General features: G+C 42.0%; 1 protein-coding gene and 1 non-coding gene across 2 annotated transcripts in view; one reads left to right on the top strand and one right to left on the bottom strand.

Annotated features, from left to right (window-relative positions):
* RCAN2 (regulator of calcineurin 2) overlaps nucleotides 1-27,292 on the bottom strand; it is a 275,827-nt gene that overhangs the window by 221,349 nt on the left and 27,186 nt on the right. The window contains exon 2 of the mRNA XM_040249543.1: nucleotides 4,417-4,643. Coding sequence (XP_040105477.1) covers nucleotides 4,417-4,641 — 225 coding nt within the window. The 5' untranslated portion in view covers nucleotides 4,642-4,643. The remainder of the gene's footprint in view (nucleotides 1-4,416; nucleotides 4,644-27,292) is intronic.
* Nucleotides 24,430-24,536, top strand: LOC120870662. Its single transcript, XR_005722862.1, has one exon. It is a non-coding gene; the product is annotated as a U6 spliceosomal RNA (small nuclear RNA).

Raw genomic sequence — 27,292 nt, 5'->3', positions numbered from 1 at the left:
TAGACTTGAAGTTCAGGGAGTCTATGTGCACCACTGCGTCCCCAAAGCCAAGCATCGTACCTGTTTTCAAGAAATATTTGCGTATGAAGAGGCACTGTCACATAATGTTTACCAGCACAGACTCGGAAGGTTTGAATTCTTGCTCTGCCACTCCAGCTGTGAAATCACGGGCAACCTCTCTGGGCTTCAGGGCCCTCATCTGGAAAATGAGGATAATCATATTCGCAGTATCAACCTAGGTGGACTCAGCTATATTCTAACAACAAACCCCCAAATCTCAGTGGCTTCAAGCAACAAAGGTTTTCCTTGTTGATGCTGTCACTCTGTATGTCTATCCCAAGGGCACCCAGGACCCTGCCCTGGGTCATCCTTGTCCTCAGTCCACAAACCAGACTGCCTGAAAAGGCACGCCTGGCACAATGCCAACTACCTGAGCGGAGTGAAAAGAACATTCTTCCAACACTGGTGATTAAAGGCCTCACACGGAAGTGGCACAGATCAGTTCTGCTTATACACTGGGTAGAACTAGCTAAGAGTGGTACAGGGAACACAACCCCACCACGTGCCCAGGAGGTGGAAAGGCAGAAAGATACCACCCTTCTAGGGTAGTCATGGTGATTAACAGGCTTGATGTCTAGAAAGCAAGGGGCTCAGAAGAGTACCGAGCCCCTTGCTTCATGCTATGTAAGGCTTCCTACTGATACTATTATTGTTGTTACTGAACTAAATGAATTCAAAATTTTTGGAAGCCAATAACAACTCACCTTTCAGGCTTCCCCTTAATAAACTGAATCTGGCTGAGAATTTTATGGTGGTTGGTGCACTGTTCCCCTTTAGCTACCAATGAGTGCCAACGTCCCATGGAGCAGAGCCTTATCTATCTTGAGCACAGACACACAGCAGCCTGCAGGGTGCCTCTCCAGCCTCATCTGTCTTAAGATGACTGGTGCAGCCCAGATGTATCCAGAAAGGCAAGCCAGGGGGAAATGCCAAAGGTTAACGACCCCTGATAACTTATAGGTATTGCCTGCTGTGATGATCCCAGTTCTAAATGTGTTTGATACAAAAATATTTATGCTGCAAGCTATAGCATGCAAACAGCAATCTGCATTTATTGGTTTCAGATGCCAATTTCCTCCAGCTCTGGTTCTCCTTTGTGTTATATAAACAAATCCCAACCATCTGGACCACAACGAACCACACTGAGGTATGTGCTCGCTTCTCGCAGAAGCAGCAAATCAAAATACAATCTCACAGAATTCTGCCTAACAGAAAATCGGAGTCAACATCATGGCCTCATGAAGTTGTTTGAAAAGAAAAATGTTCTGTAGATGTCAGAACTTAGGATTTAAATAGGTTGGCAGAAATGAGCATATCAGAACATGTATCACGCTGATAAGCAGAAGCAACATAACCAGGAGATCACCTCCTATGGTGTTACCTATATTAAGAGCAGGCCAAGTCAGTACTTTCCAAACTATCCCAAAAAGGAAAAAGGCTTAGGAAAAGTGTCTCTGACAAATGGGAAAATAGAGATTGCTGCCAAGACTTAATCATAATAGTCAGAAAGCAAGAGCCTTAATTCCCACCAAGCCAAAGAAATTAAAATGTATGCTTTATAATAATTGCAGCAAACAAGCTAAACTCGTTTTCTTGATATGAATCAAGAAACAATGAATCAAAAGTAGATATGCTGGGACTTCCCTGGTGGTCCATTGGTTAAGATTTCACCTTTCAGTGCAGAGGATGTAGGTTCGATCCCTAGTCGGGGAGCTAAGACCCCACACGCCTCTTAGCCAGAAACCAAAACATAAAACAGAAGCAATATTGTAACAAATTCAATAAAGACTTCTAAAAAATGGTCCACATTAAAAAATATATATATCCTTTTTAAAAAAGTAGGCTTGCCTAAAAAGAAAGAACTTCACCAAAACAAGTTAACATCTACCCACTTGGATCTCTGAGATGAAAACCAAGCATTGTTTCTGATATCTTATCTCTCTGATAATTGCAGGCTTCTGAAGGCATTTTCCCAAAGCCAAATAATTTAGACAATCCCCATGGCCAGCCTTACCCACAGGCAGATACAAGTGCTAGAAAGCTTTCTTGATTTTTTTCCCCTCTACCTAAAATTATCTCCCCTAACAGTGCCCCCAATGTCCACCCTTTGGAAAAGATTACCATCATTAGAATTCCTGGCTCAGATTCATGAACTTTGAACACGGTGGGAAGGATATTCTGAGAGAATGACGTACAGGACAAGTAAGTTTTATTAAGATAGTGGGTGAAAAAGTGGAGGTAAAGAGAAGAACAGAAAAGTCTAGAATGAGAAGGAAAACATGTGGCAGTAAAATTGGGAGGCGTGAGGCTCCTCAAACATTTTATTTTCCTGTAGTCGCAGTGATCATGCCTCTGTTATCCATTTATTTGGTATCTGATTATCTTGCTTTGTCACCCTAAACTCTGATCATATAATTAAATAAAAACTGAATCTGGATCAGATTATTTGACGTCCCAGAGACTCTCCATGAATAGGAGCTATAAAAACTGCACCAAAGTGAAAGACTTCCTGTCTCATTTAATAAGTTTAATTAAGTAGACATTGGCCAATTAGAAAATTCACCTCCTTAGCTATAAAAATGTGAGCTACATCATCTGAAACTTATTCCATGGAACTATATCATATTGATTTCACCTCAATATTTTAGCAAGGTCATTTTAAAGCCCAATCCTATTTGTTAAACTGCGGTGTACCAACTTCATATACAAATTAAATGAGCATATTTAGTAATCCATTATTCAATCACAGATCAGAATATCAAAATAGATGTGGGCAGATTCCTGTGAACTCTCCCCAAGTCTCCGTCTTTCAATGCAACCGATTCTGGTTCGGCTGATCGGTCATTCTTGAACCCTTGAATGAGACTGGCTCTTTCCTAAATCTTTTTTGTTTTAACTGATCGAAAAGTATTTTATCAAGAAAGAGTCAAAACCCTCATTAAACCTCTAAGGAAGATCCTTCTGATTGTTGATACTTAAATAGATGACAGAACCAGAAAATACAGACCTTTGTTTCATAGTTAATGTCAGGTAGGTTTCAGGGGGCGATGACCTGCTCTGAATAAACAATGATCTGTGTTATAACCAGGTTATAAGCCAAGAGCAAAATTTGTAGTTTCTTTCAAAGAGGATATATGCCATTTTCTTACTTCAAATAGTCTGGTGATCATAGCTCTGGATGTTCTAACCACATATAATTCCTTGGACTTCAGGCTGTTTTTAGCTCATCATTTCAACTGCTCAACTATAAAATAATATCATTATAAGAGTATCTTTATACAGCTTGAAATAATTCCTAATTCTCTGAGCTATCAGGATTGCTTACAAAACCAATAAAATCCAGAACAAAAACTTCCAGTAACCGTGTTCAGGAAACAGAGATCGGACTTCAGCAGTTGGCAAAAACAGCTCAAGTTTATGAAACAGCAATCATAAATCCTACCCTTAATCTCACACAGAACCATACTTTAGTTCAGGAAAAAAAGACCCTTTCCTACCCTCAAAATATTGGCCATGATTTACAACATAGCCTAAAGTGGATATTTACAACTAGAAATCCACATTTACAAGGTAAGGTTTGATCCATTCAGACTCTCTTAAAAGGTCAGAGAAAACCGAAGTGAACTTTACAAATACTTCTGAAAGGAATATTTACTGACTCCCAAGAATACCTCCACTGAATCAAGTTTGCTCTTAAAACAGAAGCCTCATTTTCTAGAAAATGCTTGTTCATAGACAACCTCATTCCCTAATTATTTCAAATCAAGGGGTTAAGAATTTTCAAGCAAATTCTTACAACACACCCAAAACAATTCTACCTACTGTGGTATCAGCAAGCAAAGCAAGACTCAGATGGCCAACCAATTTACCTTTCTAATAAATGCTGCAAGACTTGCGGCCCAATTTAAGAAGCCATGTTTAGGTCAGTCATCAAACTGCAGGAAGAGTAGGGGTAAACGAGGGCTTGTGCTGTTTGGGGAAAGGCAAATTAAGTTTGGGGCAGAATAATACAGGAAAATAAAACTATTTTTTTTTAACAACATCTGCTTCCTAAACCAAGGGTGTATCTCCTGCGATCACTATTTCTAAAGCCATTTTTCTTTTGCTGTTGGACAGACTTCTGAGTTGTAGACAATGAGATCTGATTCAATGGAATCTCTCATATAATCTTGTCATGTATACCTTCAATGTCAACTGATAATAGAACAGGCTTTTCTGCTCTTGCTATGCATGCTGAGAGGCGCACCAAGTAAACATTTTCAAAAACTTCCAAATCTCAACCACAAAGGAGCAACAGAAGTGCTGAGGGACTGATGTTGCATCTCCTTCAATGTCAGGAGCAGAAAGTCTTCTTACCTTGCTTTCTTCCCCTTCAAATACCGACTGGTGGACGTTGCATGCAAAGAGTGAGTTGGGGAGGTCGGTGAAGTCCGTGATGGCTTGAAAGGCCTCCTCCGTGAAACACTGAGTCACAGCCCAGTCTCTGTCTATGCAGCAGAGCAAGAAGAGTCCTCCATCTTCCGGGATGTGGCCCTGCTGCCCCAGGCTCCTCATCCCAATGAAGTAAGAATCTCCCCTCATTCCTGAGGATATAGAAATGGACGTGAGTTAGAGTAGGATTTGATTCCTTATAGCTAGAGTATCTGGGACAGATTCCCCTTGATCTCTAAGTTACAACTTTCCAGACAAATTTGTTTCTGGGCAAGAATCCAGTCTCTGCTATGGGAAAAAGCCCCACTTGAGCAGGACTGGAATTTGAGGCTAGAGATACTAGCCCAGATGTCCAGTGTTTACTGGACTGGGGACCTAGGAAAATTACCTAAGTTCCCTGAGCCTTGCTTCCTTAGGAGAATCAAATGGACTCAAAAATGCAGATCATAAAGTGCTTTGATAAGTTACATGATGAATACAATACCACAACCATAACTACTAATGCTTATCATTTCTTGAATTCTAGGAATCATTCTAAATGATTTACATGCCTTAACTGACCTCCTGACTCTCCACCACAGTCTGCGAGGTTGGTACCCATATATCCCCATTTTACAGAGTGGAAAACTGAGGAACAATTAAGTAACTTTGACAGGGTCCATGAGAAAATGGCATGACTAGGCTTCAAACTCAGGGAGTTTGGCACTAGAATTCACTCTCCAATACCAAAGAAATGAAGCAGATCAAAATTAGTACAAGTCTACATTTAAGGAAATACAATCTATTTCATGACCACCTGAATCCTGATCAGGATAACTCTAATGGTTAACCATTTATTCACAATGAGAAGACACACACATACACACACACACATACACATACACACACACACTCACAGATACCCTCTTCTGCCTATGATAATTACGTTGAGAAATTTGTGAACACCAGATCTTAAAAAAATCAATACTGGGCTTCCCTGAAGGTCCAGGGGTTGAGAATCCACCTGCCAATGCAGGGAACTTGGGTTTGATCCCCGGTCCAGGAAGATTCCACATGCCGAGGGGCAACCAAACCCACGCGCTATAACTACTGAGCCCATGCACTCTAGTGCCTGAGCTCTGCAACAAGAGAAGCCACCATAAGGAGAGAGCAGGCCCTGCTCACCACAACTAAGAAAGCCCTCGCACAGCAATGAAGACCCAGTAAAGCTAAAGTAAAATAAACACACACACACACACACACACACAAAATCAGTACTATCCTAATTGATCCATGGTATACAGATTGTTCTCCCTCAGCAACCCAAATATGAAGCGTTCCAGTTTTAATCTCACTTATCTGTGCTCCATCATCATTCTATTATCTCATCACCCCTTACACTCAAAATTTTACCCTACTGCAGCCACTTGGGAGAGTTTTCCCAATTTTTGATACATAATCCAATAGATTTTATCAGCCTTCCTGCATACTTCAATGACAGTTATCTACACTTTTATTTTGGATCTATTTTCATGCCTATCATGTTATTCTGTTCACACATCACTAATTAAAGGTGAAATAACTTGCCCGTGGGTACCCAGGTATGACTGCCTGGCGGTTACGATGTGGCTGCAGGATCATCCTCCATTTTTCCCCGTGTCAGTAATGCAGAATCTCACGGTGAAATCAGGAAGGCAGTGTTGCAAAATATCACTCCATCCTCACCCAGTTTAGTTAAGACACGATTCTAGATCCCCAGACAAATATGGGTTTCTGTATTTCGTGGCGCAGCTGTAAAGAATCTGCCCACCAGTGCAGGAGACTCGGGTTCAGTCCCTGGGTTAGGAAGACACCCTGGAGGAGGAAACAGCAACTCACTCCAGTATTCTTGCCTGAGAAATTCAATGGACAGGGCAGCCTGGTGGGCTACAGCCCATGGGCTCTCAGAGTCAGACATAACTGAGCACGCACTTATATCTTTCTTGAACTCTGTAGTATTTTGATGAGGGTGTTTTTTGTTTTCATTTTTCCTAGAAAAATGTCCAAACGGCATCCTGATAAACAGTGCTTGATGGCAATATAAAAGGTGCACTACAGATAAAATCTTAGAGTTGGTTAGGAACAGGAGCTAAAAATTAAAGAATTTGAAATAATAATTCAAAAATCAGATCACTACAATTGTGGAAAATAAAACTATCATTCTGTATAAAATATAATAGAACTATTCCTGTATTCTAAGTTTCTCAAAACCCCAATTAATGCAACATTTTCTGTATTTAAATCAAATACTTATTTTCAATAAAAATATGGTACATGGTTTAAGCTTTATTTTATTCCACAATGAATCCAAAATACATGAATATTTTTAATTAGAAGAAAAATCAATAAAATACTTCAAAGTGTTTACTTCCCTTCATATTCACTTATACTGTTGCTTCATATATTTTCTGAATATCTGTAATATATTACAGTGTGATATGCATGTTAACTTTCATTTATTATTAGAGTATTAACAAGACTGAGCAACTGAACAACAATTATTTTAACAGTAAAAATAATTACTAAGAACATTCAGACAGTTTTACAGTTTACCCTGTGGGTAAACTGTAAACAAGATAAACAAGGGTGGGAGGAGGGGGGGTGCAGCACCAACCAACCACACAGCAGAAAATTCAAGCATAACTTTACAGTCAGTCCTCCTTGTGCAGAATTTCACATCTGTAGATTCAACCACCGCCAGATCCTATAGTATATATTTAATGAAAAAAAATAAGTGGATAGATAAGTGGACCTATACAGTTCAAACCCGTGTTGTTCAAGGGCCCACTGTATTCACATCAATGGATCAAAAGAAAACCTTCTGATAATAAAGTTATAATCATCCAGTATCATGAAATATAGATATTGTCAATCCTGATCTCGTTTTTCAGTCTGTCCTTCTTAGTTAACATTTTTAAAATTAATCACAATGGATCCCATAATGTTCTCAAAAGGGTCTGAGAATGTTTCAATTATTCTTTTTTTCCAAAGAAAATTAAAATCCATTGCTGAACAAATTAATTAAATAGGCCAAATATTAAGCCTCACTCAGGACTCATTTTAATCTACTCAAATAGCCTTAACTTCTGTTCTAAGCTGTAACAATACGATTACCTTCATGAGACTTTATTTTAAGCTCATTACTTTCAGTAAAGATTTAAAAGGTGAATGCATTTTTGGCAAACAACCTATCCTACTTACAAGGGGAAATATTTTTAAAGTCAGAGCTCTGAACAAAGAAACCCTGGTTTCTCTTTCCAGTTCCATTACCTACTCACCTTATAATTTGGAGAAGTCAGTTGATCATTCTATGACTCCATTTATCCTTATAAAACAGAAACAAAAACCTCTCTGCCTCCCTCAGCCAAGGAGGAAGAGGCTGAGGAATGAAACAAGAATGAAAACAAGTGATCAAGTCATTATTTAAGTCACTCATAAAAGGATATGTATAATACTAGGAAATACTATAAAAGCACATCCTTGTGCTCACTACAAAGGAAAACTATTATGCTTTGGTATTGCTACTAACCTTTAGCAAACTCACATAAACAGAAAGAAAGGAGGATGCTGGTGATTAAAAAGAATTCCAGCCACAATTGCCTACACAGCTTAAGAAGATTTACTTATGTGGTCATTATTTCTAATCTGAGATTGGTCATCCAAAAGAGAACAGCTGCTTTCAGCTCAAAAGGCATCTCTTCCAGGAGCGCTCCCTGACCTCCTCCAGCACCCACGAATTTAGCATCCTTCCAGGTCGCCAGTCCAGGTTCGATGCATGTATTTCCTCTCACTGCTCATTCTACACTGTGATTACTGTCTCTCCAACCAGACTGGTATTTCTTGAGAGCAGAGACTGAACAGCCTTCACCCAAGGTATCTTCAGGCTAGTACATCTAGAAAGCCCTCAAGATGATGTTTGACTGAATTAATGAATTATGGGAAAAGGACTCATTGTCAAGAAATAATAGATCAGCAAATGCATTACAACAACCAACTTAAAATATATACACTGGGTGGGATGGGGTGGGGTATACTTATAGGTATACTTATGGATGACTCATTATGTTGTACAGCAGAAACCAACACAACATCATTAAGCAATTGTTCTCCAATTAAATTTTTTTAAAATATGCACACACATACACATATACTAACAATTCATTATTCATTTCAAATGTATATACTACTAATAAAAATTAACCCATTCATTTCCAATGTAATTTTTAAAATGAGATATAACAAGAACCATTCAAAGAATTTCTGCAGCTAAAATTAAAAATTTGTGGAGTATAATTAACATAATGTTTTAAGATGTATGCTTTTTGATCACATGAGTTCACTGAAGAAAAAACTGAAAAAATCAGAGATGTATATAAAAAGAAAATAAAAGTAAACCATAATCCTACTATCCAGAAACTTGGCTAATATTTTGGTATATTCAGATCCACTGTTTTTGTTATGTATAATTTTGAAACAAAATCGAGAGCTTGCTGTTTCGTATCCCACACTGACATGGCCAAGAGCAGTCCCCTGTATCATTACATATTCTCTGCAAACATTAATTTTAATAGCCACATAGGATCCCAGTGTATAGATCTGTCATAATTTATTTAACCATTCTTCTGTTGTTTGACATTTAGAAAGGATGTGCTTCCATCATTACATGCCTGTGGAAAAGGGAAACCACTATTCCCTTTTAAAATATAAAGTCTCCCCCTGGAGAACCTCAAAACTTCTTTAGATGCAGAGGAGACATCTTCATGAAACACTAGAAAGAGCCTCAGGGGTCTGCTTGTGTTCTGGTCCCACTGTAAGCTGTATGCTTGGGGGGCTGTGGTTTCCATGTGAGCAAAATGGAGAAAACCGTGGCCTTGTCTACTGTGAACAGCAAATGAGAGGAAGCAAGTGGATGTCTTTTGAAACCTCCAGAATAATACGTGGATTAAAGTATTTATTACTATACATAGGCTCATCAGCAGCAGAGGAACTGGCACTACAGAGGGGGCCACCTACCACTATTAAGGGTGTATTCAAGCTTCAGACTTCAGTGAATGTCCATGACGTTAAGCTCACGTCACTAAAATGAGAAACAAGTAGGGATGTCCCTGAGTATTTGCTATGGGTGTGGTTGGAGAGCCATTAGAAAGGAATGATATTCATAAGGCAAAAGCAAGTAATTAAAAAAAAAACCTGCCCATCCCCAAACACCATCAATAGCAAAAAGAACTGTTTATTGAAATATTACCAAGTAAGTAGCAATGAGAACACAAGTGATTGAATTCCACTCATTTTATTGGAAGGGGAAACCTGGAGAGAGACAAGTTTTCAATGATTTCATTACTTTGCTATAACGTGAAAATGATTTTATCCAAGATCCTCCTATAACATGACAGAACTTATCAAACAGACATTGAGTCCTAAAATTAAGACAGTATGGTTCCTACCATGAAGATGAGCCACTGGACACTTAAGATACTTGTTCAGCATCAAAGAAGTAGCAACTGAATAAATATTTGTGGCATAAATAAGTGAATACAGTCTCTCTCTCCAATAAACTTAGATGGTCTAGACATTATTGGGTTTCTGCCCAAGGAATTAATCTTTCCCAAACTCCCACTTTTCATTCCTAACAACTTTTTAAAATATGGTATAATTAAATACATACTGGGGAAGAAAACTCAAGGAGACATCTGATTCTGCTGGATATCATTGTCACAGTATTATCAATAAGCATGAGAGGCAGATTTTTGAATTACCGAATCCTAAAAAACCCCCACCTTTCTAGGAATGGAGTATAGCTCATGAGATTAGGGAGCCAGGCATTTTGCCCATAGGAGTTCCGATCTAGAAAGTCTTAAACTGGATATAGAAGGAAGGAGAAATCACACATAAGCACATGAATGCAGCAGAGAGCCAGGGCAAGAAAAATAAAAATAAGTATCCACTGAGATGCTCACACTGGCTTCACTGTCAAGTAAAATCACCCGATTAATAGTGTGATGTCTGATCTATAAAAAGGACTAACACTATCTTGGAATGGGTGGTGGGGGTGATAATATCACTTAAAAATTTATTTTATTTATGTATACTTCATCTTGGCTGCACTGGGTCTTTGTTGCTGCACGTGGGCTTTCTCTAGTTGTGCCAAGCGGGGGCTATTCTTTGCTGTGGTGCACAGGCTTCTCATTGTGCTGGCTTCCCTTGTTGTGGAAGGTGGGCTCTAGGCATGCAGGCTCAGTAACTGTGGTCCAGGCTTAGCTGCTCCACGGCATGTAGGATTTTTCCAGACCAGGGATCGAACCTGAGTCCCCTGTACTGGCAGGAAGACAGACTCCCAGCAACTAGACTACTAGGAAAGTTCTGATAATAACATTTTGAGTTCTCTCAACATGGAGAAACCAACACTTTCGATTCTGGGTACCACTTAGGACAGAAAAACTGGAGATTTTTCCAGTGGAAAAGACTCCATCTGACCAAGGGGTTAAAAGTCATGTCATCTAAGAAACAGGATCTTGGGGAGACACAGTACAGGAAAACACAGGCAAGAATTTTTGAGTAACATCCATAACCTTCAAACTCTAAAAGAGGATATATTATTTTTTGTGTGCCTGGCCCTAAGAAAGTAGAAGTCAAACCAGAGGGAAAGAATCCAATTTAATAAAAGGAGCCATGGATCTTTGCACAATTCAGGTTACAACAGAAATGCCTTGCCTCATGTCTAAGTGAGCACCTTGTCCCAGCAACAGCCGATGAATAAGCCCCACAGAGAATCCTCATCTATCTCGTGGGATGTCACTGAGAGAATCCAAGTGAGAGGGTAACAGGCAGGAAGGCCAGGGGTCTCCAAACAGAGGAAATAGGCTGCAAACGTCAGACATTTTTTATCTCTCCCTTAAGCAGCAGGAGGAAATAAACTACTAGTGTCAGATTTTTTTTTCCCCTTCTCCATACAATATTAAAAGGTGGTTTCTCTATGGAAATGTTTTTCTTAAGCTATGTTAATAAAACTATGTATTTGCTTTGGAATTTGCCTTTCTTCGAAATGGTTCCACCTATGACTAACTTTTTTTCTTTTCTCAAACCTTGGGCTACTAATAGCTCAACAAACCAATACTCATATCAATTGTTTTATGGCTGGGGGGATGACACACCTCATGCCATCCTATCTCAAAAATGCATATTGTCCAGAATTGAAAGAGACATGTGTACCCCAATGTTCATCACAACACTGTTAACAATAGCTAGGACATGGAAGCAACCTAGATGTCTATCAGCAGACAAATGGATAAGAAAGCTGCGGTACATATACTCAATGGAATATTACTCAGCCATTAAAAAGAATGCATTTGCATCACTTCTAATGAGGTGGATGAAACTGCAGCCTATTACACAGAGTGAAGTCAGAAAGAAAAACACCAATACAGTATCTTAACACATATATATGGAATTTAGAAAGATGGTAACGATGACCCTATATGCCAAGACAGCAAAAGAGACACAGATGTAAAGAACAGACTTTTGGACTCTGTGAGAGAAGGTGAGGGTGGGATGATTTGAGAGAATAGCATTGAAACATGTATATTACCATATGTGAAACAGGTCGCCAGTCCAGGTTCGATGCATGAGACAGGGTGCTCAGGGCTGGTGCACTGGGACGACCCTGAGGGATGGGATGGGGAGGGAGGTGGGAGGGGGGTTCAGGATGGAACACATGTATACCCATAGTGGATTCCTGTCAATGTATGGCAAAAAACACCGCAATATTGGAAAGTAATTAGCCTCCAATTAAAAATAAATTAATTTTTTAAAAATGCATATTGTAGGAGAGGGGCCCGGTGAAACTCCGTCAGCCTTGAGGTGTCTCTCTTATCTGATTCATGGCTTTCTAACAGATATAAAACAGCTTGCTAACACTAGCAAGGGGAGGGAGGTTCTCCGTCCCCCTTATGATGTCTATGTCAGAAGCTTTCTCTGTCCCTTATCATTTTAATAAAACTCTACTACACAAAAGCTCTTGAGTGATCAAGCCTGGTCCCTGGTCCCAAAGTTAAACCTTCTTCTTCAGATCACGAATCTGACACCGTTCACCATAAGCTAGCACAAGGACCAGGGAGATGTCTGGCTGACACTTCTTTTTAAAGTCCCTCATCACCTTGACAATTTTATCTTTCCATGACTGAAGGAGGGCTTCCCTGGTGGCTCAGACTGTAAAGAAGCCGCCTGCAATGCAGGAGACCTGGGTTTGATCTCTAGTTGGGAAGATCCCCTAGAGAAGGAAATGGCAACCCACTCCACTATTCTTGCCTGGAGAACCTCTTGGACAGAGGAGCCTGCAAATCCAGTCCACAGAGTTGGGCATGACTGAGAGACTAAGCACACACACATGACTGGAAGAAAATACACAAGAAAAGAGTTTCTGTTTATCTCCAGGCTTAAAGGTGCTAAAGAAAGGGGACTTTATATATAACCTTCAACAAATGCTTTCTCCAGGGTTGAAACCCTTATCTGATGCTCATAACAAATCTACCTAAATTTTCTGTCTTCCACTTTATTCAAACTAGAAAGCAAGGACTTAAAAAAAAAAGGAAATAATTATTTACCAAGGGAATAAAATGAGTAAGACATACTCAAAAAGAAACCCTTAAGTTTATTTTGCCTTAGACAAAAGAATATTAAAGATTTGACTCATCTGCTTTTTAAAATTAAGAACAGGAAAGTAAAGCTTTTTGCAACAAGGGCAACAAATAGGAGAAAGTGTGCCTTGGTTCCATGTTATAGCCAGTTGAGAAGGCTACATCAGGAAACAGGATAAATGGACATGATTAATGACTAATTCATCCTGACTTTAAATTCAGTTTTCACTGAAAAACAAGTAAATGGATTAGGGGAGAAGTGTTACTTTGGAAGAAGTTAAAGATGATCATGTCAGCTTGAATATTAGTGATCAAAACTAAAATGCAATATATTGCATTAATAAATAGTAGAAAGAAATGCCTATAGATATTTTTCAGTTGAATATAAGGGTTTGTGTGTGCTATATTGCTTCAGTCGTGTCTGACTCTGCAACCCAAGGACTGTAGGCTCCTCTGTCCATGGGAATTTCCAAGCAAGAATACTGGAGTGGGTTGCCATGCCCTCCACCAGGGGATCTTACTGACCCAGAGATCGAACTCATGTGTCTTGCATCTCCTGCACTGGCAGGCAGATTCTTTACCAGTAGCATCACCTGCTGCTGCTGCTGCTGCTGCTAAGTCGCTTCAGTCGTGTCTGACTCTGTGCAACCCCACCAGGCTCCCCCGTCCCTGGGATTCTCTAGGCAAGAACACTGGAGTGGGTTGCCATTTCTTTCTCCAATACTTGAAAGTGAAAAGTGAAAGTGAAGTCGCTCAGTCATGTCCGACCCTCAGCGACCCCATGGACTGCAGCCTACCAGGCTCCTCCATCCATGGGATTTTCCAGGCAAGAGTACTGGAGTGGGGTGCCATTGCCTTCTCCAATAGCATCACCTGGAAACCCCAAATATAAGGGTAAATAAACCCAATTCAATTTTTGTAAAGAATGAAAACTTCAACCTAGGGACTTCCCTGGAGATCCAGGGGTTAAGACCACCTTCCAATGCAAGGTTCAATTCCTGGTAGGAGAGCTAAGATCCCACATGCCTCATGGCCAAAAAAATCAAAACATAAAACACATCAAACAAATCTTTTAAAAAATTTTAAAAAGAAACCTCAACATATAAGTTTTACAGTGTTCAAAACCCCTTTAGCTCTAAAATTAAATGATCTTTAATGATACCTGGGGCAAAATAAGCTTATTAGAAAACAACTTACATGAATAAGGATAATCATTTTATGATGTATCATCAGCTTTCAGTTTTTGCCTGGCCTTTTGGTTAAGGTCCTTTTGATGCCTAGTTAGAGCCTCTTGGGGATAAGCTAGGTCTTGTGCTCATTTTTGTCCATCTTATAGAGAGACTGAAGTATAATATTAGCAGCAACAAACCATCCCAGCCATCCTGGGCTACAAAGGAGAGACAGGATATTCTTAGGCTGTGCTCCAGAGAAACCCATTCGAGCTCTTTCTCAAATATAATGGAGCCTATTTAATTCAGTCGCAGAATCTTCACACCCGCTGAGCTGTGTGAACCTCATGCTATTCTTGATCCCATTTGGGATCAGTCTTGAAAGAACGAGGAGCATGCAGTGTTCAACTCGTGGTTTTTCAAAAGAAATTATCCACATTCCTCACTCCTGGCTCCCTTTAGGACCACCTTCCGGGACCACTGTTCCACGTGAAGCCCCCACAGGACAATAATTCAATTAATTCAAGTCCCCAAGGAAGCAGCTTCTTATACATTTTTATGAAGATTTTAAAAAGGCAAGCTGTTGCTACCATCTCCTTTTGCATTGGATTCAACAGCAGAATCCAGGACTACAAACCCACCCATCCTAACATCTTTACAGCTGCAGGGTTTTAATGCCCATGGTCTCCCAAGATCATCTGCAAATCCTGTATATTTTTCCAATGGACAAAACAAAAAGGGAAGGAAAACCCTCACATTTTCCCAGGGTCATATGGGACAAGCAGTTAATGGAATTTTGTATTCCATTTCTGCAGCCCTTATTGACATCATCCAGAAAATGTGTTTCTAACAGGCTTTCAGCAAGGGAAAAGAGTCAGAGAGAGGAAACATTGCCTTTAATGAAGTATATGTAAGGGTGAGGGGGCTTCCCAGGTGGCTTAATGGTTAAAAAAAAAAAAAACCTGCCTGCCAATGCAGGAGACACAAGAGATGCAAGTTCAGTCCCTTGCTCAGGAAGATCCTCTGGAGAAGGAGATGGCAACCCACTCCAGTATTCTTGCCTGGGAAATCCCATGGACAGAGGAGCCTGGTGGGTCCACGGGGTCGCAAAAGAGTCAGACACGACTGAGCGACTGAGCAACACAGTGTGCACACTCAAGGATGAGAAGGTTGTTCTTAAAGACCAGAAAATCTGTTTCTATAAAGAATAGCCTACAATAAACCAGAGATTTGTTGAAACACACAAGCACTACTGGAGCCCTCACCCAAAAGAGAAGAGGTCCTATCATCGTATCAGTCAAGGCCCCAGCAGGAAACAGATGGCATGCTCGAGTCGGAGAATTTGAGGAGTTTGATAAAGGAGCTGTTGACAAAGGTGTGGGCAGGCTCTAGGAAAACCATGAAAGAGAGTGCAAAAGCCTGGGCTAGCGCCATCCCTAGGCAGTAAGAGGGGAGAAGAGCAGAGCGGTTTCCAGAACCAGAATGCAGAGGGCCGAGTGGAGAGGGCACCCAGCAGACCTTCAGTCGCGGGTTACAGCCAGTCCTCAGTGCCACCACAGACAGGGGGCTGGGGGGAGTCAGTGTTCCCATCTTGCTCTCTTTCTCTGATCTACTGGCACCTTGCCTTGGCGAAACTCAACTGGGAACCCGAGAGCAAGGAGCTGGGATGTGAAGTACCTGTGTCAGCCTCTGGGGCACAGGGTGGATGGACAGAGGCTCTCTGTCTCTTTACTTGGGACCAAGTGAAGAAATCAAGCATGGTCTTCATAACTGAGTGGTAGTCTAGAAGTATGATGGGTTAATTTCAGTAAAACTCATTCTAAAAATGTATAACTTCACAGATTCACCATTTCTGATGGCCTTTTTCTTAAAAGCAAAAAGACAGAAAGGGGAGCCGACAGCTCTGGTCCAAGACTGATGCCTGCACCGCTGTGGAAGAGGTATTCCTGAGCCCAGGACAGAGGCAGATGATCACCCTCTCATCATGGCTCTAAGAAGAAGCTTAAAGGAAGCCCCAAGCCTCCAGAAGAGCCAAGTAATTATATGCAAAATAATTTCACAGGAGGATGAAGCTTCTAAAGGGAGCAGCAAGGCAGGTGAAGGTTGCTATGGTAACCAAAGTAAGATGTCATCTTTCCCCTTCTGTTTTCAGATGGGACCTAGGGGACCGGGGCGAAAGGGCAGAGAGTTAAAGAGGCTGCACTTTCAGGAAAATACAGCCAAGAAGGGTCTGGGTTATTCAAATATTCTAGTAAGAAAGGAAAGCTGCCAGGGGAGGAATGGGGTGTGGAGAGCCGCTCAGAACTCACTAGGAGTCCAAGAAGGCAGGTGACACTCTCTCTAATTAGATTAGCAGATAACAATCAGCATGACTGTAAGGCCTTTTTAATACAAATATAAAAGGACCTGGTAGGCTACAGTCCACAGGGTCGCAAAGAGTCGGACACGACTGAGAAACTAACACACACAAACAGACTAGGAAGAAAGACTAGTAAACCTATCTCAGTACCCAGCATATCCTATGGAAAATTTTCCCTCAAATATAGCTCACTATTCATGTCACCACAACGTTAAAAATCTTCCATGACTCCCTGCTGCTGCTAAGTCGTTTCAGTCGTGTCCAACTCTGTGCGACCCCATAGACGGCAGCCCACCAGGCTCCGCCCTCCCTGGGATTCTCCAGGCAAGAACACTGGAGTGGGTTGCCATTTCCTTCTCCAATGCATGAAAGTGAAAAGTGAAAGTGAAGTCGCTCAGCCGTGTCCGACTCTTGGCGACCCCATGGACTGCAGCCTACCAGGCTCCTCTGTCCACGGGATTTTCCAGGCAATAGTACTGGAGTGGGGTGCCATTGCCTTCTCCGCCATGACTCCCTAAGATCTAGTAAATTCAATAAAAAGGGTTTTTCCACCCAGCAAACTCGGACACCTGCAAGAAGGTGACTGTCTTCCTGCCCAGATGGATCTTACTCCCTCAGTGTGAGAAAAAGAGGCTTAAGTCAAGGCATCAGCCTCCAGCTCTGTCAATAAAGACAACAACAATAATAATAACAACAGCAGTCATGCCGGGCTTCCTTTGTTTTGAGGGCTCTATCTGTATCAAAATATGGACAGCTGTGTGGTCCTGATCAACAGACTCAAGTTGTCCTTGCTCCTAAGCCTTAGTGCTGGTCCCCAGCACCTCCTACTGACATCTCCCTCATTCTGAAATTCACATCTAGGGCTGCCGCCTGCGCACCCCACTGTGAGCCCACCTGCACCAGTCAAGGCCACGCCTCAGTGACCCCTTAATCTGTCCCATGTCTGCACCCTCATGACACCTGTTGTGCCTTACCTAGTCTTCGTATCATCCACTCTCCACTGAAGACAAGGGTTCCATCTTTTCCACCCGTAACTCCTGTCACTGCTAAATAAGACCTTACTCGGGAGTTGGTGATGGACAGGGAGGCCTGGCGTGCTGCGATTCATGGGGTCATAAAGAGTCGGACACGATTGAGCGACTGAACTGAACTGAACCGGAAGGTAACCTCGACATTTCTTTTTGATTTTCAAGATTCCTTTATTTGGGGCTGCACTGGGTCTTTGTTGCTATGCTTAGGCTTCCTCTAGCTGCAGCAAGCAGGGTCTCCTCTCTAGCTGTGCTGCCCAGGCTTCTCACTGCAGTAGCTCCTCTTGTTGCAGAGCATGGGCTCTGGGCGCCTGGGCTCAGTAGCTGTAGCACACAGCTTAGCTGCCCCGAGGCACGTGGAATCTTCCCAGACCAGTTTTGAACCTCTATCTTCTGCACTGGCAGGCAGATTCTTAACCCCTGGGCCACCAGGGAAGCCCCCTGACATTTCTTGAATTGAATGGAATTCAGGAGTCCTGGCTTTGACTCTCAGCTCCCTGATATACCCGCTGTCTAACAGTAGGCAAGTAACTTAATCCTTCTGTATTCAGTGTCTTTACCCCTGACATATGGAAAACAGGAGCGTTTATGCCTTAGCGTGCTGTTTTGAGATTTTAACAATGAACACAATAAGGCAATGGGACAAAAAGTTAGGGCTCGATAATTATTAACTATAATTAGGATTGGTCATCTTAGTTCTCTCCCATGACACAGGATCTCTTCCTCTCTTTCCTAGAGTCATCAGTCTTTTTACACGTAGAGAGACAAAGTGTAGACTTTGGGATTGCTTCACTGGGTCTGAATCCTGGTACAACCACTTCCTGGCTGTGTGACGTTGGACATGTTACTGAACGTCTCTGGGCAGTGTATGCAACATGAGGGCCATCATGGTACTGACTTCATAGGGTTGTTATATGGATTAAAGGAACTCTTGTTGTTTAGTCACTAAATTGTGTCTGACTCTTTGCGACCCCATGGACTGAAGCCCACCAGGCTCCTCTGTCCATGGGATTCCCCAGGCAAGAATTCTGGAGTGGGTTGCCATTTTCTTCTCCAGGGAAATCTTCCCCACCTAGGGATCAAACCTGCATCTCTTGTATTCGCAGGAGAGTTCTTTACCACTGAGCCACCAGGGAAGTGCAAAGGAACTCTAAAGTCACACAAACCCAGATTCTAATCCAGGCAATCCAGTCCCAGTGCTGAGTGACCACAGTGGGGCAGTGGTCCCTGGTGCTGGGGTCTGAATTCACCTTCTGCCACTATTTTCCTCGGTGATTTTAGGCAAGTTAGTTTCGTTTTCCATAGCTATGATTCAGGATGATGGAGGGGCCCAAATGAGATCCTCGTGGGCCCAGATCTGGACCAGAGTCCTGCGGCAGTAATCACTCAGGAGATGTTAGCATCTGCCGACGCTGACTCGCACTCATTACTCTCACGGTCTTCACGCTTTCACATCTTCATCTCTCAGATAAATGTTTCCTTCCCAAGAAAGGCATACTGTGCAGTAGGTCCAGAGTCTGACATAATTTCAGACCAAGATTAAGAACTCTTCTTCAGTTTCTCAGCCCCTGAACTTGGCTTGCTAATCCATGTTTCCTGCCTGAGTTTTACTTGCCATTCTCCTTCCTTTGAACACCATTTTCCAACTTGGATAAAAATGCTGTTGGCACTTAACCACAGAGTCTGGGGTTCCTTCCCAGGGAGCTCTCTGCCCTTACTGCTTTCCCCACCACTAGCAAAGCGTCTTCCACCCTGGGAGGGCCACTCAGCCTCTCCTTTCTGCCTCCTATCTGCACATGTGTTGTTATTGACAACATTTGGCAAAGCGAATCCATTTATTCATGTTTTTACATTGCCTCCCATATGGTGAGCATCCTTGCTTCTGTCTGTAATAGTCTGTGCCCAGCACGGCTCCCGGTCCACAGCGCTGGCAAGACAAAAGCAATGTAACATCACTACCACGACCCACAGCCATTGCTATTCTCTCTCTCCATCTCTCTGTCCCCTCTCTCTCTCCTAATAGATGGTGCAGAGCCCTGCTCATCTTTCATTACCACTTTCTCAACTTAGCGACTTCCCAAGTCTCAGATTTTCATTGGTCTCCTGCTGTGTTAAATCCAGAAGGATGAGGGTTCTCACCCTCCCTTTTCATTGCTGGCGCAATTCACCGGTTCACTCTTGGTCTGAAAGTAAGTCATTGTCCTGACGGCTTCAAGTCACTTTTTAAATCCTTCCCTTCTTCTTATTTCCTTTGGTTGCAGATGTTTTCTTTTTCTACCTCCCTCCTTCCTTCCCTTCCTCCCTGCCCCAACACCCTCTTCTCTCCGCCCACTTCCCTCTCTCAAGCTTACAATCACAGTGATCACAGTATCTGTTAGGTTCCTAAGGGACCAAGTGCAGACTGGATGCATGCGTTGTCGGGAACAAGAGCATGCCTCCTCCTCTCTAGATGGAGCTGCCTGCCCGCAGCCTGTTTATCCGAGGCCACCAGCTGAGAAGCTGACACAGGCTGGGCAGTTTTCCTCCACACTGTGAGAAAGTCACAATTCTGGATGATCCATAATTAGTTCCTCACTTCTGGTGCCATGTGTTGTTTACAAGAAAGAGCTGACCCAGATTCTAGCTTTGAAAAAAAAAAAAAAAAACCAAGCTGAAACCTTTATGAAAGTCCTTTCTGGTCAGCTGCAACTGGGACCAGTTGTTCTGAGGGGCCAGCTCACTTCATCTCTTTCTCTTCCAACAACCAATCAGGGGCCAGGCTCATGAGAACAGAACTTGGTTGGTAGGAAGGTTTCTGGGGAAAAGCTCCAGAAGGTCATGTGAGACAGACTGAGCCAGTGGAGGAATCAAGTACTAGCAGCCAAGTGAGCTTAATCACTAATACACCTTTTAAAGGATGGGTGACTGCCTTTCCTGGCTTCTATGCCGCCTTACTCCAAAGACCATGCTTGAAGTGTTAGGATGGTGTATGTATATAATCCCTCTACTTGACCAAAAGACTAGATGGAAACACCTGTAGCTTTAATGAACTGGACCATCATGGTAGGTACCATGATAATCAGGATGGCATCTTCACCATTTCAGGTTGCAGGCTCCTGACAAGTACAACCGGAATAGTGTGAGAGGCCTGCCCAGTGTCGTTCCAACAGGACACTGAAAGCTCTTTACATCAGAGGAGAAAACTTGGGCGCCTTCTCCTTCCTGCTCCTCTAACCAAGTTCAGTTCAGTTCAGTTGCTCAGTTGTGTCCGACTCTTTGCAACCCCATGGACTGCAGCATGCCAGGCTTCCCTGTCCATCACCAACTCCCAGAGCCTGCTCAAAATCATATCCATCGAGTCGGTGATGCCATCCAACCATGGAATTCTCCTCGAATTCAACCTGGAATTCTCCAGGCCAGAATCCTGGAGTGGGTAGCTGTTCCCTTCTCCAGGGGATCTTCCCAACCCAGGGATCGAACCCAGGTCTCCCACATTGTAGGCGGATTCTTTACCAGCTGAGACACAAAGGAAGCCCAAGAATCCTGGAATGGGTGGCCTATCCCTTCTCCAGCAGATGTTCCCGACCCAGGAATCAAACTGGGGTCTCCTGCATTGCAGGTTGATTCTTTACCAACTGAGCTATCAGGGAAGCCCCCTCTAACCAAACCCAGCACCATTCCATATGTTTAACTGGAAAAATCAGCCAACAAAATGGAAGCTTATTAAGATATCCAAGACCAGTATTTATGACTGGGTTCCCAAAGCCTGATTCAGTACCAGGAATGGGGCAGTACGAAGGATGAAAAACAGTATTTGAGGCCAACCTGTCTATGTGAGAGACTGTTGTTATTTGTCTCTTTATATAGCTACTTCATTCTACCTTTCAGATGATGGTGTGAGTCACAGAGTAGATACTCAAAAACATTTGTTACATAAATCTGGACAACTCTCTTTTTTTTCCGTCTCACCACCGGTTCATTTTCTTTTACATTTTCTCTATTTTCTACATTTCTTAAAAATTGTTTCCTCCTTTCAAACAGAACCTCAATGGCCTTTTCACTTAGAATGTATTGTTGCTGTTGTTCCGTCGCTAAGTCATGTCCAACTCTTTGCAACCCTCTGAACTGCAGCATGCCAGGTTTCTCTGTAATCACTATCTCCCTGAGTTTCCTCAAACTCATGTCCACTGAGTCAGTGATGCCATCCCACCATCTCATCCTCTGTTGCCCCCTTCTCCCCTTGCCCTCAATTTTTCCCAGCATCAGGCTCTTTTCCAATGAGTCAGCTCTTAACATCAGAATGTATAATTAGCTCAAATACCAAATATGAAACATTAAAAGTGTAATAGGTGTATGGCTATGAAAAAAGGATCTGGAAAGTGCATAACATGAGGAGGAACGAAAGCAAGTCTAATCAACCACTTCAGCATGGTCTGGCCTTGGCTTTGATGTGGGGAGGGTGAAGTCTAGTACAACAGTCTTTGTCCCCTTGTTCTTGGTGTTGTCACCACTGTGTACCAGTCAGCACAGCTACCCTTCAGAGTACCTAGCAGTCTATTAAAATCTATGCAATGGGACTGCAGTATAGGACACTTGTTATTTTGTATACTTTAGAGAGGAGACTCAGAAATATATCTGTGACAAAGAAAAAGGGAGTAAGCCACATAGATATCAGGGGAAAGACTTACCAGGTTTTTTAAAAAAAAAACTGGCATAAAAAAAAAATCCAACAGTGGCTGAAGTGTGATGGGAAGGGAGGGTGGGAAGAATGAACTCAGAGGGAAAGCAGGAGGCCAGGACACACAGCGCCTCACAGGCTATGAACAAGGTTTTGCTTTTTGCTCTAAAATAATAAGCCGCTGGAGGATTTTGAATGGAGGAGTTTCATAAACTGACTTCTGTTTTAAAATGATGTTCTCTGGCTGCTATTTGGGGAATCAACCAAAAGTGGAAGGAGGAGACCAATTAGGAAACAGTTGGCAGCAGCTCAGGCAGGAGGTGATAAGGATGGAGACCAGAGAGGTGGCAGGTGGAAGGGTGAGAAGCAGTAGACGGCTGGAGATTTTTAATGTACCAGCAGCATTTTGCTGATGAACTGGATATGGCGCCGGGGAGGATTTGACGATAATGCCAAGGTTTTGAGTACCAAGTTGCCATTGCCAAAGATGGAGGAGACTATGGAAAGGACAGGTTTGCAGAGAGAAGATGAAAAGTACAGTTTAGGACAGGTTAAGTTGGAGATTCCTACTATCCATCTAAGTGATGAGCAATTGGTGCTCTGAGTTCAGAGTTCATGGGAGAGGGTGACGTCACAGATGATATTTAAGTCCATGGGGCTGAATAAGGGAGTTTAGTAGGAGAAGAGGTCCAAGGTCTCAGCCCTGGATCACAGCAGCATTTCAAAGCAAACATGGGTGTGTTGTAAGGATTCAATGAAATGATACATGTATTTTAAATGTACTGGGAATCTTCATTAAGAATCAACAACCTTATGCACACCCCTCTTACCCCCTGCTAGCCCCTACCTCCACTGGATCCCCCATCCCACATCCCAGGGACCTGGACCTGGGAAATTCTTCATTGTTCAGGAAGGAGGTGCACAGAGAAAAGAAAATCTTGTTCTCCCCATGAAGGCTACAAGGGGGAAAGTTTTCTGGCTTATTTTCCAATCTGGAATGCTGAACATTTTCCCACAGTAACATAAACAGTTTCTAAGATCTCTCAAAGCAGAAATCTAGTACTTTATCTCAAATACATCATGCATATAACAGCCTTTTGGGCAAGCCTGGGGATCTGGTCATAATTTATGAGATTTCTCTGAGAAAATACCTTCCAAATTCCAAAAGACTCAAGAGAAACATAGATTTAAAAGGAGGCAGACTGACTCCTTATATAAAAGCACACACATAAATTCTTAAGATGGATATATCAGGACTTCCTTTAAAAGCGGTGTTCTGGGGACTTCCCTGGTGGTCTAAGACTCTTGGCTCCCAATGCAGGGGGCCTGGGTTCGATTCTTGCTTGAGGAAGTAGAGTCTACATGCTGCAACTAAAAGATACGGAGTGCTGCAATAAAGATTGGAGACCCCACGTGCCACAACTAAGACAGGACAAAACCAAACAAATAAATAAAAATAATAAATATTTTTAAAAGACATTTTTTTTAAAGTGGTGTTCTGTAATGTGTAGCTAGCAAGAATGAGCAAGTCCGGCGAAAGTCCCTCTGCGGATTCTGTATCATTTTAACCACTGTCACACCTTTCTGTGACTCTTTCCCTATCTCAGTTCCCAGTGCTCAGCCAAGGAACAAACAGATTATAGAAAATGTGTAACTCCAAGATAAATCCCCTATCAAGCAGTATTTCTCCATCATAGTCTTTATCTTGCTACACTGTAGTTGTTTAACTATCTTCTTCCCAATTAAGTCTGTAAATACTTGGCTGTATCTAGTTCACATTGTATCTGTAGACTCCAGCAAAGCACCTGATACCTAGCAGAGACTCACTAGAACTTCTTAAAGGGAATCAAATCAGCTTTTTCTCTGGCAGTCCAGTGGTTAAGATACTGCGCTGCTACTGTGGCGGGGCGTGGGTTCGATCCCTGGTTGGAAAACTAAGATCCTGCATAGGGTGTGGCACTGACAAAAAATATAAATAAATCAACAAACAAACCAAAAAGTAGTTAAAAACATAAAAATCAGCCTTGGTCTTAATCCCCTCCACAACATGTAAGTCTCCTTGAAAGAAGAAGGAGTGTTCGCTTCAGCAGCACATATACTAAAACTGGGACGAGACAGGGAAGATTAACATGGCCCCTGCGCAAGGATGACGCGCAAATTCTTGAAGCATTGCATATTATTTTTCAGAATGGGAGAAAATAATAGCAAATGAAGCAACTGACAAACAACTAATCTCAAAAACATACAAGCAACTCCTGCAGCTCAATTCCGGAAAAATAAACAACCCAATCAAAAAATGGGCCAAAGAACTAAACAGATATTTCTCCAAAGAAGACATATAGATGGCTAACAAACACATGAAAAGATGCTCAATGTCACTCATTATCAGAGAAATGCAAATCAAAACCACAATGAAGTACCATTTCACACCAGTCAGAATGGCTGCTATTCAAAAGTCTACAAGCAATAAATGCTGGAGAGGGTGTGGAGAAAAGGGAACCCTCTTACACTGTTGGTGGGAATGCAAACTAGTACAGCCACTATGGAGAACAGTGTGGAGATTCCTTAAAAAACTGGAAACAGAACTGCCATACGACCCAGCAATCCCATTGCTGGGCATACACACTGAGGAAACCAGAACTGAAAGAGACACGTATACTCCAATGTTCATCACAGCACTGTTTATAATAGCCAGGACATGGAAGCAACCTAGATGTCTCATCAGCAGATGAATGGATAAGAAAGCTGTGGTACATATACACAATGGAATGTTACTCAGCCGTTAAAAAGGATACATTTGAATCAGTTCTGATGAGGTGGATGAAACTGGAGCCTATTATACAGAGTAAAGTAAGCCAGAAATAAAAACACCAATACAGTATATTAACACATATATATGGAATTTAGAAAGATGGTAACGATAACCCTGTATGCAAGACAGCAAAAGAGACACAGATGAATAGAACAGTCTTTTGGACTCTGTGGGAGAGGGCAAGGGTGGGATAATTGGGGAGAATGGCATTGAAACATGTATAATATCATATGTGTAATGAATCGCCAGTCCAGGTTCAATGCATGATACAGGATGCTCAGGGCTGGTGCACTGGGATGACCCAGAGGGATGGTACGGGGAGGGAGGTGGGGGGGCGTTCAGGATGGGGAACACGTGTACACGCATGGCAGATTCATGTTGATATATGGCAAAACCAATACAATATTGTAAAGTGAAAAAAAATTAAAAATGAAATCACATCTCTTATGAAAAAAGAAAAAATAAAGAAGAAGGAATACAGAGGGTTGTTCCAAATGAGGAAACTGACCGACCAACTGACTAATCAAGGAAGGTTCAGGAGGACTGGGCTTTTTCTGAAATAACAAGACATGGGGATTTACCCCCAGGGTAGAGTTACTCAGATTGGCTTGTGGAAACTCAGGGAGGGAGAAAGCATCCATAGGACTAGCCTATGAGGGCTATGGCCTCAGAAGTATCTCCTGCCTTTCAGATGGTCATGCTTTTTTGCTTAAATGATAATGTAGTTTCCCAGGCTCCACCATCCTGAATTCTTAGGAGTCGTGTTTGAGGGGAGTTTGATTAGTTATTTGCAAGAACACTTGTCTGTTTCAAAAGAATATTTTTAGAATGCACGTATACACGTGTGTTCTGTTAATCTGCAGACTCATGAAGCATATTCATGCTTTCCTCTCCTCTTTTGCTCTAGACAATGTCTTATGGCAACTGATTGTCCATAATGATCGATTTATGACCATCCTCTCTGGCTTCTCAATAACAAGGACTTTTTTAAAGGTATTTTTTAAATGGAAGCATAGTTGATTTACGATGTTGGGTTAGTTTCAGATGTACAGCAACACAATTCAGTTCTATAAACATATATGCATATATATTTTGTTTTTCAGATTCTTTTCTATGTTATTACAAGATATTGAATATAGCTCCCTGTGCTGTACAGGTCTTTGTTGTTTATCTATTTTATATATAGTAGCGTGTATCTATTGATCCAAACTCCTAATTTATTTCTCTCCTCTTTCTCTTTTGATAACCATAAGTTTGTTTTCTATGTCTGTAAGAATAACAAAGATTATTTTATACACACACAATTCCATCTCAATATCCAGCATACAACAGGCACTCAATAAACATCTAGAGAGCGGAACTGTCTAACTGGCTGCCTAGGCTGTTTTTTCCTTCCTCTTACTCTTTTTGATAATAAACGGTAATTTATAAATCATTGACCAAACCTTAGGATCCTAACGGGCTGAACTCTGCCCCTCACCACTAGGAGCCAAACATTAATAACAACAGAACATAAAGGCTGGCGATGGCAGCGTGGGCACAGTACAAGCCCAGGCAATCTATGGCCTCAGAAGTGCCTTTACAGAGAAAACCACACACTGTTATCCAAAACTAACTTAGAATTTTTTTTAAGCTGATCATTGTCAGATCAATCACCGAAATATTTCTATAGTGGATAATGAAAGACTTCTGGCTACCATTTCAGGTCTGAATAATTTAAAAGATCCATGAGGATTAAACCATTTTCTTCTGCAATTTCATCCTTTCAGGGCACTCCTGACATCACTCATCATGAAAAGATTGAGGATGAATTTACAAAACAGAGATAATATTTCAACTTTCGAGCATTACATAGAAGCTTGCAGATTCCTCCTTTGAAGTTACGCATTGAGAATCTGCTCTGTGCAAACCACCATGATGCTGCTTCAATGACTGATGCCCAGTTGGGCAGAAAGACCCACTTCTGAGCAGGTAGCAGAGGAGGGGCACCAAGATTACAATTACACAGGGACACACAGGTTCCAGACGGAGGGATCAGTGAGGGGAGCAGCAGCAAAGGTGAGCAGGCAGCACTGGAGACTCAGGGGAGGAAGGGCTCCGGCTGGAGAGAGGAGTCAGGAAAGAG

The sequence above is a fragment of the Oryx dammah genome, unplaced genomic scaffold (assembly GCF_014754425.2).
Source record: "Oryx dammah isolate SB20612 unplaced genomic scaffold, SCBI_Odam_1.1 HiC_scaffold_11, whole genome shotgun sequence".
Lineage (NCBI taxonomy): Eukaryota > Metazoa > Chordata > Mammalia > Artiodactyla > Bovidae > Oryx > Oryx dammah.
The sequence above is the reverse complement of the archived record's forward strand: the minus strand, read 5'-3'. Positions and strand labels throughout refer to the sequence as shown.